The sequence below is a fragment of the Peromyscus maniculatus genome, chromosome 7, assembly GCF_049852395.1.
Source record: "Peromyscus maniculatus bairdii isolate BWxNUB_F1_BW_parent chromosome 7, HU_Pman_BW_mat_3.1, whole genome shotgun sequence".
In the NCBI taxonomy this organism is placed as follows: Eukaryota; Metazoa; Chordata; class Mammalia; order Rodentia; family Cricetidae; genus Peromyscus; species Peromyscus maniculatus.
Genome location: NC_134858.1, coordinates 9,812,357 through 9,827,725, shown reverse-complemented (window position 1 = coordinate 9,827,725; position 15,369 = coordinate 9,812,357). Strand labels below are relative to the sequence as shown.

The following is a 15,369-nucleotide window of genomic DNA, read 5'->3' as shown; positions in this document are numbered from 1 at the left end:
ACTTTGGGACTAAGTTTAACCATAAAGCAAATACAACATTTTTTTTAAAACCTCACTGAACATGTTAGTCTTGAATGTGCTAATGCCCAGTGTTACTCATCTGCCATGGAATTTTAAGAGCTGCATCTCTATTTCTAAGGCCCTGAAAGTTCTCCTTCAGGAGCAGGAGGAAAGGACAGAGATCAGCATTGCTTGGGTGTTTTACTTCCTAACCACAGTATCGTCTTCCTAGCTATGCTCATCAGAATCACCTTACAAAGAAGCTTCTGGTTTCATCATATTTGAGTAAATGGTAGCCAGTGCTGGGATAATGTTCCTAGTATCTCCAACTGAAAAATAACACAACTGAGGAAGTAAATATCAGGCATCACCTGAAACACTTAAGTGCACTGCCTATTTCTAAAGGGCTAATCTAGGAGATGTTGCCCTTGGTGTATTTTCAGTTGAGGAAACTAAAGAGATGATGAAAAGGTTCCTTAAGATCATCTAGCTAAGTGTTAGAAGCTGAGTACCAGGCAGTCTCCTCCACACTTTGTGTTCATGTTCCCTGCATAGGCCTACCAATTTGGTATCAGCTTTCACAGAACTGGATTGAGAGTTGGAAAACATAAAATTCAAATTTCTCACCTAGTAGGAAAAATGACAACTCTCAGTGACCAAGATCCCTAAAATCACAAGAAAACAGAGAAGAGGCTTGGAACTAGGTTTGGAGCCAGGCTTCCTGCAAGACTAGTTCTAATTCCTATATTAGATGAATGTCTGTGGAATAGTCTTGGGGACTTACTTGAAAATTCCCCCATGATCATCTCCTGTTTAGCAATATTGGGGTTTGCACCTAGGGTCTCCTGCATGCTATGCATGTACTTCATGATCTTTTCAATCAGAAAAGGGTAAAGAAGTCATATTTGTTATTATGCATGATTTTATTTTTCTAAGGTAGCAATCAATTCCATGTTCCATTTGATCTCTCAGTAATCTGTTATTTTTCTGCATTCCTTAGCTTTACATATGCTGAGATTTTGTTTCCACATCCTTCCTACTGATCTGGATGTTTTTCCCATGTCAGCTCTGCCCTGTTGTACTTATTTCAACTGAATGAGAACTTTTTACATCTTGTAGTGAAAAATCCTTTCAATTACTACTTTTTCAAAATTCACTTTATTCTTATGCATTTGTTCTTCTAAGTGAAATTCAGAAGAAAAACTTCTTGTTTCAGATCATGGTTGTCTCTCCACTTACTTACGTTTCCTTTCTTATTTCATCATAAGTGTGTTTTTCTTTTTTTTTTTTTTTTTTTTTTTTTTTTTTTTTTTTTTGGTTTTTCAAGACAGGGTTTCTCTGCGTAGTTTTGCGCCTTTCCTGGAGCTCACTTGGTAGCCCAGGCTGGCCTCGAACTCACAGCGATCCGCCTGGCTCTGCCTCCCGAGTGCTGGGATTAAAGGCGTGCGCCACCACCGCCCGGCTATAAGTGTGTTTTTCTATCTAGAAAGCCAGCCATGATTTTATGATCAGGCTTAGGAACTTCATTTTGTTGTCAGCGTGCAAGGAATTTTCCTTAATTATATTTTTTAAGTATTCATTTCTTGTATAGAAGAAAGTAATTGAGTTTTGTATATCCACTATTATTTTGGCTACTGTTCCTTTACCAATTTCAAAATAGCTTCTCTTGGATATCTGTGGGAGATTGAGTCTCCCAGGACACCACAGAGATGATGAGTACTGTTAAGGGGTTCTGATGGTATTTTTTTCTGCTATCTCTTCCCAAACTGGTCTTAAACCAAGAGAAAGTTTATAAATACTGCTCCAGAAAGAAGTGAATGGCTTGCTGACATGTTCTTTTGTGGAATGAAAGCATACACATAACATGAAAGGTAGAAGCAGAGTAGGAAAATTTTCTTTTGTAACAGTTCCTCTCTATTCCTGGACACATCAGGGAAAAGAGAATATGGGTAGAAAATTATTGAAAGAAATCCAATATACACTCTCATGCTTAAAATATTCATATCATTTCTCCTAACTTCTGTATAAGTGTTTAAGTTAGAAACATAGCAATTGTGCTTATATGCACACATATAAACATGTCATCATCCTAGGTGCAAATGTCTTTTTCAATACCGATGCTCTTTTATCTACCTCACAATAAACTCCTCCTAAGCAGAAAATATTTTTTCCCAGCATGGATAATTGGGCTAGTGCAGTTTAAATGGTTTTTGTTCTTTTCTTAAACCAAAATAAATGAATCAGATGGGTCCTGTGAAGGCCAAAGTGAAGGCTGAGGGTTGGCTGACTATCAGCCTCCTGAAGCCTTACCTATCTTCTCTAGAGTCTCTGACTTGTTTTGGCAGAGCAAAGAATATAGCAGGTGTCCACTGCATCCAAGAGAAAAACAGTAACAGGAAGTGGAATAATGTGAAAATTCCTTAACTGCACCTCATCTGGGCTGGGGATAGAAACTAAAGGCCTGCTTCCAGCCCCACCACACATACACAAACACACTGCTGTTGACCGGAGACCGTCTATAGCTCTATTGCTTTTGTTTTTACATCTTCATGCCTGCTCAAGAGCATCTGAAATAGAAAACATTTCTGCCCTCTTCATTTCATAAAGAACACCTTTAGTGTTTCATTATAAATGATAGTTCTCACTTGAAAATATGGTCATGTAAAGAATAAATGATCCTTTTAGTAATTAAAAACACTTCATTTTAAAAAATATTCACATTGAATCCAATCAAATATTGCTTTTATGCTCACTTTTTGTTGCACTTATAGAATTATCTGAATTGCCAGGTGGCAACTAGGCTGGTTATTTTCTTAGTCTAATTTCCAGTATTCTAAAGACACAGCGGTTGGCTGAAATGTATTCTTTTCAGCTCTACTACTCAGTTTTGTTTGACAATATGATAGGATAGAGTGCTAAGAGGATAATGCAATACTTACTATCTACCTAACAGTGCTTTTCCAGTTTCTTCTACCTATATACAGTATTTCTGGCATGTGAACTATGCAGGTCTGATGTGGTGGACAAATACCTATCCTTCAACTGCCTTTCATATCGGTCAGAAGAACTGAGTCTCAGAATATAAGCAGATATTTACAGAGCTGATGTAAATGAAGACTTTACTGTCATGTTTAGTAATGAAGGAGAAAACTATAAATTTTATAGATGTACATCTTGGCCAAATGGCAGGAGGTGAGGAAATGACAGATGTCTTCCTACTGTTCCCTAGGCTTCAAGGAATTGACACCCACATCCATTTTTTGATACAGGATCTAATTGTGTAGGCTTGGCTGGGCTGGAACTTCCTGTGTGGCCCAGGTTTACCTTGAACTCACAGATCTATCTGCCTCTGCCTCCTACTGCTGGGATTATAGCCACGAGCCATCATTGGTGGCCAATTTTGATTTTCAACTGTACACTGAATGTAGAGTAGGCAGAAGCATCTCCTGAGTTGCACTTAGTATGAATTCTTGTAGAAGTTGGCAGAATAAATCTGCCAATTCAGTAATAATTTAACACAAGCTACAGAGTAGTATTCACTGTTCATCAAATAGGCTATTGTCTTAATGAGAAAAAAGATGTTTTGAATTTATAAAAATTTATAGCAACCTTTAGAACTTAATCCTTTGGCTAATCAAAAACTGCTTAAATTTTGTAAACTTCACTGGATATAAAATTGATAAATTAAAACTATTAATCATACATATAAACTTTAAATTTTTGTTTTTATTAGCTCTGATATTTACAAAGCTCTTGTCATGATTAGCATTTATCTCAGTCCATAAAATCCAGGAATATTCTGACACTATGCTTATTTTAATCACCCACCCAACTAACAATGTGCTCCTATAAAATGCCACAAAGACTTAAGCACTGGGAGTGGTAGCCTAAGACTGCAATCCTTGAAACTTTCGAGACTGAAAGCTGGATAATTAGCATTGGTTTGAAATCAGTCGGGGCTACACAGTGAGTTCCAGCCTAGGTGACAGTGTAAGTTCTTATCTTAACTGAAATAAAAAGAAATGAAAAACAAAACAACAAAGAGGGAAAGTAGCCAACCATCTAAACTTTTCTTCCAGAAGTCAGATACTTATTTCACTGGGCTTTACTTTTTTATATACTGAAAAATTCTTTTTCATGTCCAGTTATGATAAATGTATGAGCTTATCTAATCATCCTAACAATAGTTATCTATTTCCTCAACTCCTTGACTATATCTCTTACTTAGTTTTCTACTTATTGAGCTACAGATCTATAAAAGATACTCAGATAAACATGCCCATCAAGTTGATAAAAATTTGGACCTTATACTCAGGAGAATCTTGCCTGAAGTTAAATATTTGAGAACTTTTGTCTATATACTTTACTGCTAAAGTAGTAGGAAACTGCCCCAAGTACAAGCAAAATTATGGCAGCTGATGATGAAATCCAGGGATATAAAAAGTTGAATGGCGAATGGGAGAAGATTAGTGTAACATTAGGAAAGGCAGGAGAGTGGTAGTGTAGAAGCTATAAAAGAGGCACATCCAAGAAGTGATAGTGGCCAGTGGCAGCAAAGCACAAAGCAACACTGGGTTAACACAAGAAACGAAGAATATGTTAGTGAGCAGAAGTTATCCAGAGTCCATGTTTACTACTCTGTACTTCCACAGGAAACAGGAAGAAAGAGTTAGAATAGTGGCTCATGTCAACTCAAGAAAGGAAGAACAAGAATATTGTTACCAGTTAAGAAACACAACTTGTTGAGTAAGACTACTGCAACTACAGAACATACAAAACAGATTACACAAAAAGTGAAATATAAACCTTGAGGTAGAGATATTTAATATTAAAAATAACCCAGAGTTCCCTGGAATTTATTCAAGTGAGATACAGTCTTATATCCACAGAAAATCCTGAATACAAATGTTTATATTAGTTTTATTCATAAAAATTGTCAAAACATGGAAGCAACCAAGATGTTTTGCAACAGGTGAGTGCATAAACTGTAGCAAATCCATACAATTCATTTTTACTCAGTAATGAAAATAAGTGAGCTGTGGCATCTTGTTAAGCCATGGGGAAAAACTCAAGATGCACAGTTGAGTGAAGAAATCAACAGGAAAAGTTACATGCTGTGGTGTTCTTAATTACGTGACATTCTGGAAATGTTAAAAACTATGGAGACAAAAACAAATAAATAAGTGGTTTCCTAAGGTTCTAGGATGAGAAGGTGGAAATGTACATTTATTACTTTTTACATTGCTATAATTAAATGGCTGACAAGAAGTAACCTAAGGAAGGAAAGATTTATTTCGGCTAATTGTTTCAGGGTACAGACCATGGCAGCAAGAACAGCTTACAGTCGAATCAGCAGAGGCATGAGGCTGCTTATGTCACAGTGCAGCAGTAAAGGGAAAATGAAGGCAAGCAAGTGTGTGACCTTTAGACAGAAGCAGGGTTTGCACTGTAAATTCCTAAGGTCTGATCCCTGGAAACTCACTTCTTCCCACATGTCCCACCATCGAAAGTTTTCACAGCTCCCCCAAAACAGTGCTACTACCAGTGAGAAATACACAAGCCTGTGGAGAACATTCAAAAGAATGTAACAGATGAATAAAGAAAATTTGAGGACACTGAAACTATTCTGATGGATATGTCCTTAGACAGTTGTCAAATTCATGGAAGGTATGAGACAAAGAGACAGCTCTAATGTGAACTATGAATTAGAGATAATGTACCAAGAGAGGCTCATCAATTGTAACAAAGGTATCAAACTAGTGTAAGAGGTCAGTAATAGAGAAATTGTGTGAGTGAGGGAGTAAATGGCAACTCTAATTTCCATCCAACCATTCTCTAATTCTCAAACTGCCATTAAAATAATGTAAGCAGAAAGGACTAGGTAGAGAAGGAATTAGAAGTAGTTTACACATATTGGTTTTGCACATATTTAACACAGTCTAGATAAAGAATCCATTATCATGGCATGTCTCTTAATTAAGTAGTCTTTTGATGCAAATGCCCAAGTGGCAAGTGAACTAGTACCTGCTGATATAAGAAAGTTAGAGATTAACTTGGAAATGCCTCATTTTCTTCCTTAATTTGCCAAGTTTCATGAAATATGAATCATTCTTCAACCTATTGTTTCATTACAAATTGTGGAATATAAGTCGAACTGCTATACTTAATTTTGATAAATATGATTTTCCTAAAATATTTAGAAAAAATGTATTCTTTAATATATGAACCTGTTTCTATAAACTGTAAAACATCATAAAGACAATCCTTGAATTTATGTAAAATTATAGGGATCCAAGTAGTAGTATGCATTTTTAAATATACTCCAACTTTTCAAATTCTGTTATTTAAAATTATATCAATCACATACACACACACAAAAAGAAAATTTCCCAGTTTTGGTACGTTTCACTGTTTGTGTGAAAATTCAAAAAGCTTGGTAAAAAACAGTGGTTTTAGAGCAAGTATATGTCTAACGTCTATTAAAGATACCAGCAAGATCCATGCAATTATTGATACTAAAACACTATATTTTTCTGACATTTTCACTGATGGTACAAAAGTACAATGGGTAAAATGGCTGCCCTTCACAAAAAGCACAGCACTAGCACCAGACAACAACTGTGGCAGTCACCACAGTGAAGTACGATGATAAAAACTATCCTTTTACTTAGGAATACCCTTGATGAAATAGTAAAAATAATTACTGCCATTAATCTTTAATTTAACAAACAAGTCTTTTAGTACTCTATAAAATGAACTTATACTGCATGCCAAAATAGAATGGTGGTTCTGAGGAAAAATTACTCATGCAACTGTTATAACTGGACAAAGCTTCATCTGTCATGAAACAACTATTTTCACTTGAAAGAAAAGTGACAAAGTGGATATCCAATTAATATCTGTCAAATGTTTTCTCAAGAAAGAACAATGTGCCTGTCACTTTAAGTAGAATTTACTGTGTTTGTTGCCAATAAGTCAAATATTTAAGTAAAAATCACAATTCTGAAAAACTTGTATGCAGTTAACTGTGCAGATGACAGCTTTTCAATATTAAAGGAATAATCTGATGAAACCATGATATCAACAGATATTAGTAAAAAAAACATGGTGATATATGTGAAGATATGGAGTATCTATATGACACAGCAAACTACTATATTCCAAATGACCAATGTCTTACTATAAAATCATGCATGAGTAAAATAGCCAACAAAATACAAAATTGCCAATGGTTTGTAATATTAGTATTAGAAGTTCATTTAAATGGTTTCAGTTTCCACATTAAAACTAACCTTTAGGAAAGTATCACCTGTCAGATTTTTATGTATTAACATTATCTGATGAGAATAGCCCAATTATTTTGGAAATTGTACGAAAATATTCTTCCTTTTTCCAGCTACATATCAGTGTGAGGCAAACTGTTTCATGCACTTCAACAAAAGCCTTCTAGTAAGATCACGTTGAAGACATCTAATGGGGCAGAAGAGGTGGCTAAGTGGTTAATAGTGCTTACTGCTCCTGCAGAGGACTGGGTCCGGTTCCCAGTACCCACATTGGGTTTATAACTGCCTTTAACTCCAGTTCCAGGGAATCCAATGCCCTCTTGCTGCTGTGGGCACCTGCATGCATGCATATTGTGCACATAAACTCACACAGGTACACATACATACAAATAAATTTAAAAATATATCTTCAAAATGATTCAAAGAACACAGAACAATGTCAGTCTCCTTTTTTTGGAAAACAGTTATTTTCTATAAAATATTTTTGTCAATATAATAAGTTTTCTAATGTTATTTTAATTAATAAATGTGTTTTCAATTATATTTACAGTGGTAAATACTGACAAAGTTAGCCTGATGAAAATAAACGCTTGTTTGCTGGGGTCCATAGTATTTTAAAGAAAATGAATTCCTGAAACCACTGGAATAAATTTATTGTCAAATTTAAAATACCTGAACATAAAACCATAGTTCTTAACCAATAATTTAGAAGATGATATTGATAGGCTTTGATGCTTTATATAATGATTTGAACAAGACACAAACCACTGTATTCACATTTAACTTACAAATAGAATTCTGTTTTACTAATTTCAGTTGTGATGTAGTCAAATTTTCTCCTTGTTGATTTTTATTGTCTTCATCACCTTCCTCATCTTGCACTACAAAATCATCAATCATATAATCATTTCCATTTTCGTCAGATTTGTAGTCATCCTCATCCTCATCTTCATCAGTACTTGAACAAGATTCCTTTTCAGAGTCCTAATTAAATGAAAATAAATGCTTGAGTAAATATTATGTCTTAAGAAAAGCCAGTATGGCTATAAAGTTAAATCAGGAGGCAAAAAATGGATCCACATAATTAAGCACATATTTTAAAACTAAATATTGAACTTTTAAAATTGAAGAAGTATACACTTTGGTTATGTGATGTAAAATGTTTAAAATAAACATTAAGAATATGAACAATTAAGAATGGGAAAGACAGAACAACCGTCTTTCAGTGTTTTTAAAAGAGAGAGTGAGGCTCACAATAAATTATTATTAAATACAATAATACAACAGTCAGGGATGCTTATTTAAATATTCTAACTTATTGGAAATAGAATAGATTCAGTACTTTAATATTTATAAAAACTACGTTCAAGTAAAAATTTAATCACAATAAACCAACAAAATAAAACACACCTCAAAATTTCTACCACTATTGCGTCTCTGTCTCTGGCGCGATTTTTCTGAGAGTTCCTTTAGCTTCTGGTGGTGTTCTCGCTTTCGAGCAATTACTGATTTTTCAGGGGTTTCTTGTTCCATTTCCAGTGAAGAACACTCCTCCTCAACCACCCTGCGTGGACGTTTACCACCTACTTTTCTAACTAGAATATCACTGTCATCGCTGTCATCACTGTCATACATTACAGAAGACAGCCTTTTTCTTTTTCCTGGCTTGATGTCTTCATCTTCCACATCTTCCTCTGTGATTTGTTTGGTGTGCTTGTTGACATCCTCCTCCTCTTGACCTGGGTGATTTTCATCATCTGGCAAGTCATTATGTTTGGTTTTGTTCATTTTTTCTTCATCTGTTGAACTATTGCCAGGGTTCATAAGAAGTTTACTGTTGCTTCCCTCACTTTCGACTTGGGTTAATTTAAGCTCTGTTTCTTTTTCTGGTATTTCATTAATACCAGGCTTCTTGCTACTATCAAGCTCTTCATCACTATCAATACTTTCACCACTATCAAGCTCTTCATCAGTACCCAGTTCAAGTTCCTCATCACTATCAAACTCTTCATCACTATCATATAACTGTGAGATACTTCTTTTAGTCCGACGCCAATCAACTCGAGATTTTTGCTCAGGTACTTGGGTTTTAGAATTTTTCCTTGTTTCGTGTACCATTGTCACTTAAGCTTCTACAAAATAAAGTTATTAGGAACATAACAATGAATACATAGCACACATTAATTTGGCTGCATTAAACGGTTCACAAGGCCAAATCATGAGATAGTTGAGTAAAAAAAAAAAATCACAGAATAGTCAATGTATAAATAATCCATTGAACAACCATTACTTTTTGAGCACATATTTTTAATTATGCTATATGTTGTGCTGAAAAGAATACACAGAAAAATCATGGTCCTGTGTCCTTTACAAAAACTTTATAAAACTCAAACATGCAAACATAGTTAAGAAAAATTCAAGGTGATCAGTATTGATGAGTAATAAAAATACATGTGATAGAAATGTCACGATGTAGAAAGATTAGTAAGGCAATTAGTTCACCAAAGACCATCACGAACAGATTTGATTAGGCACAATTTTCAAGAACTGGTTAGATTTGAAAAAAAATAATGAAAAAGTAATTTCAGATAAGTAAATATATTATGGGCAAAACTCTGGCACTGATGAAGAATATGTTATACTTAGTAAATAAGTGTTACTAAAAAGGGATACATAGCTTCTGGCAGGAAAAAAAGGAGACAAGAAGAGAAAACAACAATAGAATTCCAGAGAGAGGGATGGGAGATGGCTTAGTGGGTAAATTGCTTGGAATGAAGCATGAGGACCTGGGGTGGGATCCTCATCACCCACATTAAAAACTGGTTGGTACAGTGCACACCAAACCCAGCACTGGATGTGGAACAGAGACAGATGAATCTCAGGGGTGGCTCCTTGGCCTGTTAGTCCAACTGAAATGACAAGTTCTAGGTTTAGTGAGAAATCTTGTTTCAAATAATAATAATGATAATGATCGATGATGATGATGAGAATACTCAAGTAAGATATCTCTACATCCATCCCTGGTGTCCACATATACTTGCATCAGAGAGCAAACTCACATAAATTGCATATATGTGTTCAACACACACACACTGAATTACAAAGATGATACATCCTCAGGCAAAGAAGGATTTGATTTGGAACAGAAATAACATGAAATTTAAAGGCTCAATCAAGTTACACGAACAAAGTTACAATGTAGTAATTGATAGATAAAAGAGATGACAATACAATGCAGAGAGAGAACCTATCTGCTAAGACTGTAGCCTCTATATTTCTTTGTGAAGTGGAAATGGAGTTATACTATATTTAAAAAACACAAAATAAATCCAATAATGTGGTCAAATAAAAAAAGTAAGAAAAGTTTCATGGCAAATCAGAGTATAGTACAAGGGAAAAAATCAAAGCTGTCAGTTTGTGATTTTATAAAGTATATTTCATTAAATTTATCACAAGCATGTATTAAATACTGACAGGTAAGATAAATAGAAATTCAATAAGACATATGTACTTCTGTGGTTGCCAAGGAATAGAAGTAGAATCATAAGGTAATATGACCACATAGTACATGTGTAAGAACTTATGAAAATTGTTATAACAATATTCTATAATAGCATACAATATTTCTGGTCTTTCTACATATAATAGTACCAAGGGATAAAACAAAAATAGAACCTTAAAACAAAAATAATCCAAAATTATGAAAATAATCACACTGCTTACATTTGATATTCCAAATATTAGCTTCAAACATCTACTTCATTTGTCTCACTTCTAAGGGATTGTTAGAAACTTAAAGAAAGAAATCTTTATAAAATAAAGAAATCTTTATAAAATAACTATCATTGAAAAATATTAAAAAAATGTGTAAGTAACTATAAAGGTAGTATCAAAATTACAAAGCCAAAATAATTTTAAGCAATGTTGTCATTACAGGACCAAATTTATAGCATTCCAATTACTTGGAAGAGAAAAGAATATATTAATTGTACTAATTCTGGTATGGTTATAAGGCAGTATGCCTCCCTATACTGGTAACTTCTCATATAAAATCAGAACAACAGAAATTATAAGATTATACACCAAAAATACCTGTATAGTATAGGCTGAAGTGTAATTTTTTGATAGTATCTGCTACAGGATATAATTAATGTAACAATAATAGTAACAAATACCACTTAATAAACCAAATGGTCTATTTGAATTACAGTTGGTTATAATCTACATAAGTGTTATATTAAAGCCAACAAAGATTAAAAAACAATAAAGATATGTACTGAAAATTACCTTTAAAAAAATCCCTAGATTATTATTCAAAGCATACCTTTTGCATGCTCCACTGCTTTACATAATTTCTTCAATAGTTTTGAAAAGACTTTTTGTTAAACATTAGAATAACTAGGCAGTTTATGTTTTGAAGTCATAGTAAAGGATTTGTAAGCACATATAAATTTTCATAAGCCAATTTTGCATATGTGCATTACACAATCATAAAGCTTTCTAGGAAACTTGTTTGAATTGGGATAAATAATGAAAGACACTTCAATAAAAAGACAAACATGGTTTCAATAGATACATGAAAGTAAATATGGACAGTAAGAAATGTTAAAGTGAAAGATGATTTTATTTTAGTACACAAAGCAGATTCACATACACCAGATTGCTCTTATGAAACTACAACATACTCAAAGGACATTTATCTTACAATGGGTAATTTCTAGCACAATAGTAGAAATGATTAAGACTATCACACTATTAAAAAGACATATGACTGTACATAATGAAGGTATAAAAGAAATCACCTGTATTTAAAATTGAACAGTATACTTTCATCTTTATTTTTAAATCCTGAAAATGATCTTCCAAAGAAGGTACTATTTATCTTCATATACAAATATTAAAGTCATGTACATAGAGTTTAAATGACTTACCAAAGATCACAGAACTTGCTAGTGACAGAGCAGTGTTAGAAGCCAGGCCTCCTGATCCCCGTCCAGTGCTACACAATGACTGCTGGTAATATCATGTGTGTCCACACAGTAAAAAATTAACACTTTAAAGTAATATTATTTCTTATTCATGCTAAATTTTACTTTCAGAAAACAACCATCAAAATGATGAGTTAACAAACATGCTTTTCTAAAAATATGTAACTGAATTTAAGTGCACATGGTGGGTTAATTCAAAAATTTTTGAAAATTATCCATTAGGTAAGAGAAAAAATGCAAGAGATGGAAAGCTGCAGATTTCCCTCTACCATTTTATTGATGACATCAACCACAAAATTTAAGGGAATCCTTGGTAAAGTCCAAAGCAAAAATTTCTATGGAAAAATGAAGACTTTGACCTTTTCAGAAGGTATATTTTATTTAAGTTTCATTTGGCAAACTGCACATTTGCCAGGGTTTGTCTTACTTCAAAATTGTCATTTCTATCAATAAGGTAAAATAAACCTGTTATCAAAAGGGAGATTTTTGAATGTGGTTAGTTCTTCTTTTTGAATTATGAATAGCTTTACTAAATTATCTGGGGAGGAAAGAATGTCAGAGGAAAAAGGTGAGTGATCTAGGGGAGAAAAATGAGAAAACGAAGCCAAGTTCATAGGTAAGACATCTCCATGTTTAGAATTCACCTGCAAAAGAATCTATGCAAATGGGTTTAAGTTTTGTTTATGCTGAATTAAAAAAAAATCAGATGAGAATTTTATCAAGTTATTTCTTACCTTCAGGCTAAGAAAAAAACAAAGACTCCACCAGAAATCACCAAATAAGTGAATGAAGGTCAATACTATCATGTGTTTCATGGTTATCATGTAAGATGCACATATTAACTTTGATGTCTGTCTGCCAAAGGATGTGACTTAAAGATAATTCAGATTTGAATGTGTTCTTTCTCTCAAAGTAACTTTATAGGTAAAGGAAGGTACTGTGTTGTGCCACCTGAATCTCTCATCAGAAGAAACATTTTCTTTTAGAATTTGAGATTAATTTGTACTCAAGAAAATATTTAACACTGTAATCACCTACTTGCTCTACAATGTAGGTAGATGATAGATACTTATCTCTGATTTGAAATGCAAATGCTATGCTTCTTTTGGAAATTCTACCAGAAGGGATTTAACTCATGATATTTGTAGAACATCAACTCTCTTTTATGTTTTCTTTTACATGGTGGTTTGGAGAGGAAATATTACAAACCAAAGAAATAGTTATTGAACATTTATCAAAATGCCAGTATGTGTTCTGGAGCAGTGGTGCTACTAGGAGAAATAAATGCAGTCTCTGCTCCCAAGGAGCTCACAATCTTAGGAAATTACTAGGGACATTGAAACCAAACCAGTACAATAAAGGATTTGAGAGCTGCATGCTTGATTCTGCTTAAGTTTTTGTCATACTGGTCTGAGTCAATCTATCATAGTCCTCCTATCAGCTGGAAAAGAGGACAGCATAACACAACAGAAAAAAAGAAATGATGAAGTAAAGATACTAAGAGGCAAGCCAATGCCTCCCATTTGACATCATAGTTCAATATTTCACAATCTTTCATAGAGTGGGTCCTGCCAGCCTGGCATCCAGGATAACTAGTTCATTCATTAGCATCTGTGACAGGGGCTGTGGCTCCCTAAATTCAGCAGGGATGGATGTCTGAGAGAAGAAAAGATCCTTTGGGGTGTGAATACCAGGGTCACATTCATGATTACCAACCTGGCTTTCTGGCGGGACTCATTCCCCAGATGCAGGAAGCGGGTGCTCAGGCTCCAAAATGGAGGGATGGCTGTTGATAGAAGACTGCAGAAAGGCTCTGCATCCACAAAGAAGGGTCTAGAGAAACAAGAACCGTGAACAGGGGTTTTCTACCCAGATAGGAATGTGCTGAGAAACGCCCAGCAGGAGCTGTGCACAGCCAGATAAGGGTCTGAGGAAACATCCTCAGAGGGGTGAGCTCTCACAGACGAGGGTCTTTGGAGAGATTTATGGAGGGGTGAGCTCTCACAGGTTAGGGTCTGAGGAGGGACCTATGAAGGGGTGAGCTCTCACAGGTTAGGGTCTGAAGAGACACCCACGGAGGGGTGAGCTCTCACAGGTTAGGGTCTGAGGAAACATCCTCGGAGGGGTGAGCTCTCACAGGTTAGGGTCTGAAGAGACACCCACGGAGGGGTGAGCTGCACAGGCAGGATCCAGGGGAGACAACCATGGACCGCTGTGCTCTCACAGTGTCTGAGGAGACTCTGTGGGCCCCTTCCCGCGTCCGTGACGCGCAGCTAAGAGATGGCGGGTCGCAACACTGAGGGAACCGGCCGGCCCCTTCCGCGCCACAGGACTCCGCCTGGGCTCTGCGGGAGGCGAGGCGTCCCCCCACTCCATTAAGTCTCTGACTGGAACCAGACCCGGGAGAGAATTCCCGCCAGGAACCCACCCGCAGGAGCCGCCCTCCAGCTCTCACCTTTCAAAGCGCCTCCGCCTCCGCGGCCGCCTCTGCTCCCGCCTCCGTCCCCGCCTCCGCCTCCGCCCAGCTTCCCGACAGTCCCGCCCACTTCCTGGGAGGGCCGGAAGTCCCGCCTCCGGGCGGACAGGGGCGGGCCCGGAGCGCGCGGGCTGGGGCGCGGCTTCCGGGAGCGCGCGCTAAGGGAGGAGCGGCTGCGTCGCCGCCGCTGGGGAGCCGCTGAGGTGGGAGTGCGGCGTGGGGCGCCCGGGGCGGGCGAGCGGGCGAGCGGGCGAGCGAGCGGGCTGGGGCGGACGGCCCGGGGGCGGGCGGGGCAGCCGCTGGGCCCCTGCCTGAGGAAGGGGAGCCCCTTCCGCTCTGCGCTAACTTTGGGGTGTGGCAGGGCTCGTGAAGGGCCTGCACCCGGGGCCCGGGCTGCAGCGAGACCTGCGGCCACAAGTCCGCAGTCCGGGTTGTCCGAGGGGAAGGGAGAGAGGCCTCCTCCGCCGCCGCCTCACTTCTGCTGAAGGCCGGCCCCGCCAGTTCCCTGTCACCTGCCTTGCCCTTGCTGACCCAGCCTCAGGTTGCTTCAGAGGCTGAAGCAGGTCGGGTGTTCCAGACTGTTAAGTCTCAGTAAGGAATCTTAAGGGCTGCCACAGTGTGA

The 15,369-nt window shown here is 36.9% G+C and overlaps 1 protein-coding gene across 7 annotated transcripts in view; it reads right to left on the bottom strand.

Moving 5' to 3' along the window:
- Ccdc82 (coiled-coil domain containing 82) overlaps positions 1–14,824 on the bottom strand; it is a 36,039-nt gene extending 21,215 nt beyond the window's left edge. For 2 of the 7 annotated variants that reach the window (XM_006992793.4, XM_076575644.1), the window contains exons 1-5: positions 14,727–14,824; positions 13,988–14,104; positions 12,215–12,296; positions 8,694–9,415; positions 8,072–8,267 (exon numbers count right to left, since the gene is read on the bottom strand). In XM_006992793.4, coding sequence (XP_006992855.1) covers positions 8,072–8,267; positions 8,694–9,401 — 904 coding nt within the window. In that variant the 5' untranslated portion in view covers positions 9,402–9,415; positions 12,215–12,296; positions 13,988–14,104; positions 14,727–14,824. Of the gene's footprint in view, positions 1–7,911; positions 8,268–8,693; positions 11,418–12,214; positions 12,297–13,987; positions 14,105–14,726 lie in introns of those variants that run through there. The other 5 variants (XM_006992792.4, XM_076575646.1, XM_076575647.1 and 2 more) reach the window with 4 other exon arrangements.
- Between the last annotated feature and the right edge of the window lie 545 nt (positions 14,825–15,369).